This window comes from Colobus angolensis, unplaced genomic scaffold (genome assembly GCF_000951035.1).
Source record: "Colobus angolensis palliatus isolate OR3802 unplaced genomic scaffold, Cang.pa_1.0 Scaffold32, whole genome shotgun sequence".
In the NCBI taxonomy this organism is placed as follows: Eukaryota; Metazoa; Chordata; class Mammalia; order Primates; family Cercopithecidae; genus Colobus; species Colobus angolensis.
This window is the reverse complement of record NW_012116488.1, coordinates 3,493,275-3,501,166: the sequence shown is the minus strand read 5'-3', so window position 1 is coordinate 3,501,166 and position 7,892 is coordinate 3,493,275. Positions and strand designations below refer to the sequence as shown.

The 7,892-nt window shown below is 44.6% G+C and overlaps 1 protein-coding gene across 2 annotated transcripts in view; it reads right to left on the bottom strand.

Moving 5' to 3' along the window:
- CINP (cyclin-dependent kinase 2 interacting protein) overlaps positions 1 to 7,765 on the bottom strand; it is a 16,259-nt gene extending 8,494 nt beyond the window's left edge. The window contains exons 1-3 of one of the 2 annotated variants that reach the window (XM_011951437.1): positions 7,699 to 7,765; positions 4,592 to 4,760; positions 695 to 824 (exon numbers count right to left, since the gene is read on the bottom strand). In XM_011951437.1, coding sequence (XP_011806827.1) covers positions 695 to 824; positions 4,592 to 4,760; positions 7,699 to 7,720 — 321 coding nt within the window. In that variant the 5' untranslated portion in view covers positions 7,721 to 7,765. The other variant, XM_011951436.1, reaches the window with a different exon arrangement.
- Between the last annotated feature and the right edge of the window lie 127 nt (positions 7,766 to 7,892).

Here is a 7,892-nt window from a genome sequence, read left to right as displayed (position 1 = left end):
AAAAAAAAAAAAAAAAATTCAAAACACAAAGATAAAGTTTCATGGGATGCAGCCACATCCATTTACACATACATTGTCTATGGCTGTTCAGTCCTGTGTGGCAGAGATGAGTAGCTGAGACAGAGGCTGGCTGGCCCTAGAAGCCTAAAATATTGACTCTGTGGTTGGGCGCAGTGGCTCATGCCTGTAATCCCAGCCCTCTGGGAGGCCAGCAGGTGGATCACCTGAGATCAGGAGTTTGAGACCAGCCTGACCCATATGGTGAAACCCTGTCTCAACTAAAAATACAAAAATTGGCCAGGCGTGGTGGCGTGCAACTGTAGTCCCAGCTACTCTGGAGGCTGAGACAGGAAAATCGCTTAAGCCCAGGAGGCAGAGGTTGCGGTGAGCCAAGATCGCACCACTGCACTCCAGCCTGGGTGACAAAGCAAGACTCCATCTCACGAAAAAAAAAAAATGTTTACTATGTGATGAGACCGGAAAGTGGGTGAAATTTCCCTGGATGATGCACAGGAGGAGTGAATGTCTAAGACAGCATCCTGGGGAACATTAAGATTTACGTGGCAGGCAGAGGAAGAGAACATCAGAGGAGACTGAGGAGGAGGAAGGGATGGCCAATGGTCAAGTGAACCGCAAATACATCCATCGGATTCAGCAACAGCGACCACACGTGGCCTGCGTCTTTATGTCTTACCAACCCGTCCAAGGTGGCCTGCAGTTCCTCACAGAGCTTCTCCAGTTCCTCGTTATATTCCAGACACACCTTTTCTTCTTTTTCCTTCAAGACTGGGCTGCTGCTGTCTAGTTCTATCTTGTCTTTATTCCTAAACAAAAGAGAAAATAATGTGTACAAAATATACTCTTTATAAACTCTTTAAGCTTGCCTTATTTCCTTATAATACATTTTGCAAACCTCTATATCCACATAGTTACGTGGGACATTTTGCATAAGCATTGTTCTTTCATGTCATTATGATATAAATTCAGTTATTATTTATATGTGCAATGAATATGTCCATTGGTCACTCAATTTTGCACCAAAATAAGTCAGTTAAATTCAGCCATGACAGCTGGTTTTGGTGGCTCATGCCTGTAATCTCAACACTTTGGGGGGTGGATGTGGGAGGACTGCTTGAGTCCAGGAGTTTAAATCCTGAGCAACATAGTGAGACCTCATCTCCACAAAAATTAAGAGTAAAAATTAGCGGGCCGGGCGCAGTGGCTCATGCCTGTAATCCCAGCACTTTGGGAGGCCGAGGCGGGCGGATCACAAGGTCAGGAGATCGAGACCACGGTGAAACCCTGTCTCTACTAAAAATACAAAAAATTAGCCGGGCGCGGTAGCGGGCACCTGTAGTCCCAGCTACTAGGGAAGCTGAGGCAGGAGAATGGCGTGAACCCAGGAGGCGGAGCTTGCAGTGAGCCGAGATCGCGCCACTGCACTCCAGCCTGGTGGACAGAGTAAGACTCCGTCTCAAAAAGAAAAAAGAGTAAAAATTAGCTGGGCATGGTGGGACACGCATGTGGTCCTAGCTACTTAGGAGGGTGAGGTGGGAGGATCACTTAAGCCCAGGAAGTCAAGGCTGCAGTGAGCCATTATCGCACCACTGCACTCAGCCTGTGCAAAAGAGCAAGACTGTCTCAAAAAAAAAAAAACAAAAATAAACCAACATTCAGCTGTGTGGCATCCTTGGCACAGGGCATGGTGCTGGATGTACAAAGATGAACAAGACATGGATCATTTCCTCAAAGAGTTCACAATCCAGGAATACAGGCATGCCTCACCTTACTGAGTTTCACAGATAATGCATTTCTTACAAATTGAAGGTCTGTGGCAACCCTGTGTATGTATGTACAGCAAATCAACCAGTGCCATTTTTCCAATAGTATGTGCTTACTTCATGTCTCTGTATCATATTTTGGTAATTCTTACAATATTTCAAACTTTTTCATTATTATATCTATGATCTGTGATTGATAATCTTTGATATTACTAGTTTAATTGTTTTGAGGTGCCATTACCATGTTCATATGTAACAGCGAGCTTAATGAATGAATATTGTGTGTTCTGACTGCTCCACTGACTGGCTGCTCCCATTTCTCCCCATCTCCTTGGGCCTCCCTATTTCCTGAAATAGGAGGATATTGAAATCAAGCCAATTAATAGCCCTACATTGGCCACTAAATGTACAAGTGAAAGGAAGAGTTGCATATCTCTCATTTTAAATCAAAAGCTACACTTTGGCCAAATTAAGAAACAAAAAAATTAAAAGCTGGAAATGATTAAGCTTAGTGAGGAAGGCATGTCAAAAGCTGAGATAAGGGGCCAGGTACGGGGGCTCACGCCTGTAATCCTAACACTTTGGGAGGCCGAGGCGGGTGGATTGCCTGAGCTCAGGAATTCAAGACCAGCCTAGGCAACATGGTGAAACCCCATTTCTACTAAAATACAAAAGAAATTAGCTGGGCGTGGCAGCGTGCACCTGTAGTCCCAGCTACTTGAGAGGCAGAGGCAGGAGAATTGCTTGAACCCAGGAGCGGAGGTTGCAGTGAGCCAAGATTGCACCATTGCACTCCAGCCTGAGCGACAGAGCGAGCCTCCATCCGTACAAAAAAAAAAAAAAAGCCGAGATAAGCCAAAAGCTAGGCCTCTAGGCCTCTTGTGTCAAACAGTTGGCCAAGTTGTGAAGGCAAAAGAAAAGTTATTGAAGAAAATTAAAGGTGCTACTCCAGTGAACGTGTGAATGATGAGTGAACTAGCCTTAGCGTGGATATGGAGAAAGTTTGAGGGGTCTGCACAGAAGAGCAAAAGAGACACAGCATTCCCTTAAGTCAAAGCCTAATCCAGAGCAGGACCCTCCCTCTCTTCAGTTCTGTGAAGGCTGAGAGACATGAGGAAGTTACAGAAGGAAAATTTGAGACTAGCAGTATGTGGTTCATGAGGTTTAAGGACAAAAGCCATCTCCATAACATAAAAGTGCAAGGTGAAGCTGCAAGCGGTAATGTAGAAGCTGGCGCAAGTTATCCAGAGGATCTACTTAAGATCAATGATGAAGGTAGCTACATGATATGACAGATTGTCAGGGTAGATGAAACAGCTTTCTATTAGAAGAACATGTCAGCCAAGACATTCACAACTACAGAGAAGTCAATGACAGGCTTCAAAGCTTCAAGAGACAGATTGACCTTCTCGTTAGGGGATATTGCAGTTAGTGACTTTAAGTTGAATCCAATGCTCATCTACCATTCTCAAACTCCTAGGGCCCTTAAGAATGATGTTCAATCTACTCTGCCAGTGGAAAAAGCAAGAGAACCAGAACTAGAACTGGGGTCTGAAGATAGGACTGAATTGCTGCAATCTCATGAGAAAACTTGAACAGATGAGTTGTTTCTTATGGATGAGCAAAGAAGGTGGTTTCTTGAGATGGAATCTATTCCTGGGGAAGATGCTGTGCACACTGTTGAAATGACAACAAAAGATTGAGAACATTACATAACTTAGTTGATAAACCAGTGGCAGAGTTTGAGAGGTCTAATGTGGGTAAACACTATTAAACAGCAATGAGAAAGAACAGAACCAGAATAGTAGCTATACATTACATGCTTCCATGTTGAAAGACAGTGAGACATGGCTGGGTGCAGTGGCTTACACCTATAATCCCAGCACTTAGGGAGGCTGAGGTGGACGGATCACCTGAGGTCAGGAGTTTGAGACCAACCCGGCCAACATGGTGAAACTCGGTCTCTACAAAAAATACAAAAATTAGCCGAGCGTGGTGGCACATGCCTGTAACTCCAGTTCCTCAGGAGGCTGATGCAGGAGAATTACTTGAACCTGGGAGGCAGAGGTTGCAGTGAGCTGAGATCGTACCATTGCACTCCAGCCTGGGGGATAGAGTGAGACTCGTCTCCAAAAATAAAAAATAGAAAAAGAAAGTGAGACATAAAGGAAACACTAACATATGTTTTTTGTTTATGTAAAATCCAAAAATGGACAAAAAGGATCCATGGTAGTTTTTTCCGTATCAGCTATGTAATGTGTCAACATCATAGCAAAGTTTGAGGAAGGCACAGGTCATACATGAGCATGAAAATCCAATCATCATGCCTATGAACTACAAAAGAATCAAAGAATCTATGGTTTTAAAAATCAGAATAGCCAGGCGTGGTGGCTCACACCTGTAATCCCAGCACTTTGGGAGGCTGAGGAAGGTGGATCATGTGAGGTCAGGAGTTCGAGACCAGCCTGACTAACATGGTGAAACCCCGACTCTACTAAAAATACAGTAATTAGCTGGGTGTGGTGACAGGTGCCTGTAATCTCAGCTAGTCTGGAGGCTGAGGCAGGAGAATCGCTTGACCCCAGGCGGTGGAGGTTGCAGTGAGTCAAGATTGCGCCATCACACTCCAGCCTGGGCAACAGAGTGAGACTTCGTCTCAAAAAAAAAAAAGGAATATAATTTTGTATCATGTGTCATCTTACCACTTGCTTTTTTTGCTTAATATTTTATTTTCAAATTTATTCATGTTGATATTTCCCCAGTTATAAAGGGTGAAAAACTTAGAGCATGAAAAACCGATATGTACTTACAATAAACTGATTTTCAAGTTGGCAATATTACTTGCAGTGGTAAAGCCTGCATCACTGAGGGTTTCCCACTTCAGGATTAAATTATGCCAATCAGCCGCATTGTCCTTAATTTTTCTTGCACTGACAGATAAGACAGGTTTTCTGGGCGTTACAATTCCAACAATCTTTGCTGATAGGGTATAAAAGAAACAAAATTATTATCACGGAATATACAATCATAGTTGGAGGGCAAATGTCCTCATAATTTTCAACAGCAAAACTATCTCAAATGCTGTATCAACTGGACAAATAAATGTGGAAACTACAAAGTCTGAATGAATGTGACAGTTCCTGGAAGAAGACAACACAGAATATTTTTAACATTTTAAGATTCACCAGATATAGCTGAATCCTTTTCCAGCTTAATGGCTCCACAAAATTTTTACCTTAAGCCCTTTGTTTTCCAAAGATTGGAAATAAGGTAAAGTTGTGACTTTCTGCTAAAACTCTTCAATGGCTCAGGTTACCTTCCCTACAGGATAATCTATCTAGCCCTGACTCCTGAGTACTTCCACTATCTAGTCTCAGGTACTCTGATACTTTAAATTTGTTCAGAGTGGCATGGCTCATGAGTGCTAATCATTTCAAGACACTGAGACAACAGAGATGCAGAGTTGATCATGATGCTGCCACGGCCCTGCTTGGAAATCAGGAGGAAGTCCAAAGTCCTTCCAGACCTAGCTACCCCTCCACATCAATACGTACATCAACCCGCACATTGGCCCCCCGTCAATCTCCAGTGAAAATGAACTACTGGCAGCTCTTGAAAAGCTGAGGTGCCTGCAGGCCTTTGCACGTGTTCTCTCTGCAGGAAAGCTCCTTCCTTCCTCAGGCTCATGACGCCTATCCTCCAAGATGTACCCGGATCCCGGGTACATGCTGCCTGTGGGAAGCAACCCCCAGACCACCAAGAGCCAACTCAGGTTGTTTGTTCTCCCCCAGCCCTCCGGTGCCCTCTCGCCTTCTCTACTTTGAACCCCGCGAAGGCTTCTCATGGCCCACAGGATAAAGTCCCCTTGAGGAATCCAGGACACACAACAGCTAGATGGTTTGACATCTCAAGTCAGAAGACCACACTGCCTGTGTCTGAATCCCACCTCTGCCAGCTGTGAGATCTTGGGCAACTTAATGTACCTTTCAGAGCCTCAACATTTTCATCTGTAAAATGGGAATAAAAATAGTATCTACTTCATAGGATTGCTGAGATTAGATAATATATGTGAAGCTGTAAGGCCTGGCACATGGCAAAAACCCAGTATCTCACCTGTTAGCTCAAGGCCTCTACTATCCAAGCTCTGCCCATCCCTTCAGCTTCACCCTTTCCCACTTGCCCTCTGTGCCTCACAGCTGGCTCTGTACAAGTTCTGACTTTGACCTGGAATGTTTTTCCTATCTGTGTGTGTCCCCACTCCCCTGCCTCATACTTAGTATCCTCACTTTTAAATATCATATTGATTTATCATTCATTCTTTACTTAAACAACAAATATTTGCTTACTGTCTACAATATGTCAGGCATGGGGGAATGAAGTGATTGAATGAGACGGATCAGGACCGTTTTCACGGAACTTACTTTCCAAAGGGGAGGCAGATAATAAACAATTAAATGTCCACGATCGGTTCAGATCATGGTAAGTGTATGTGGAAAATGACACAGGGTCTTGTGTTAGTGTGACCCCCTGAGAAGGTATCATTCAGGCTGAGATCTGAATGATGAAAAGCCAGAAAAAGGGTAGGTCAGTAGTATGTGCCCTAATTATGAGAATGAGGTTAGTGAGTTCAAAAAACAGAAAACAAAACAAAATAAAACAAACAAAAAAAACCAGTGTGCTGGAATGAAATGGACAGAAAAGGACTAGTGGGTGAGGAGGTGATCAGACAACTAGAACCTAATAGCTTAAGATAAGAAGTTTGGACTTATTCTAAGTATTAGACTGGTGCAAAAGTAACAGGTTTTGCCACAACTTTTAATGGCCAAAACTGCCATTACTTTTGCACCAACCTAATACAATGGGGAGTGAGCAATGAGCTCTGGGTAGGGCAATGAAATTATCTGATTTAGGTTTTTAGAAAGTCATTTCCACAGAGAAGTATTCCTGGATCTCCCAAGTTGGGTTAGGACTCACCAGTAGATATGTGAAACATCCTGTAATTCTGCTATCACGATATTCATCGGTGGAGTGTATTTGCTTGTTTAATGTCTATATTCCCTGCTAAACTGGAAATTCGACTAGGGTAGGAACTATGTCTTGTTCTCTTTCAAACCTTCCACACATAGGAGGCTTTGCATAAAATGAGGTAAATGGAGGAATAGCTCTTACCACCTGTTTTATAATTGTCTAAGGGTTTTCCCCCAACAGGAGATTCTGAGGGCAGGATCATATCTGATTTATGATCAGCCTGACTCATACTGGGCACATATTTAGGAACCAAAAACATAACTGACTTCAAGAAACGTAAGGGCCAGTAAAGACAGACCAGTCATCAGCGCCACAGGACAGGGCAGGGTGAGGGCACAGTGGCTAAGTTACTTATCCCCTCTGAGCCTCTACTCCCCATCTGCAAAATGGGATTGACATTACTTCAGGGGACCACTGTGAAGTTCAAATGAGATGATCCACTTAAAGTTCTTGGAGCAGCACTCAGCAGACTGAGCACTAGGTGAAAGCCAGCTTTCATTACAAGCAGAATGTTCTGACTGAAGGCAGTTCAGACAGGAGTTTCTGGAGGAGCTGAGCATGCAAGGCTTGGCACCCAGTGAACTCTGTTAGTGCTAATTTATAGTGACAATAATTACAATTTGAGTGTCTGATCTGCTGACACTCATTTGTGTATATCGTCCCGTTCATCTGTCACTCCACATGTGAAAAAGCGGAGGCTCGGCAAAACTGTCTCCCGAGAAGCCTTGCAGAGGCTGCGCAGGGCCTGCGGGCTAGGCTGGGGCAAGGCATCTGACCTCCATTTAACCTCATTTAATCCGGGGAGCTCCTGAGCTTCTGGCCCAATCTGCGGCCCAAGCGGTAACATTCACAGCTACTCTGCCCGGGGAAAGGAACCGATCTCACGCACCTTCCATGCGGTCGGCAGACATCCCTAGAAGAAGAGGCGAAGCCCCGCCCACCCCCGCCGGAAACGAATTTGCGTCACGTCCGCCCCGCCCGCTGCCACTTGTGGCTCTGCCGCTCTAGCCCCCGGCGGAGCCAGCTGCTGCTCTTCGGTGCTGGCCCAGGTGTCGGCCCCGTTGCCCAGGGAACGGGCTCCCG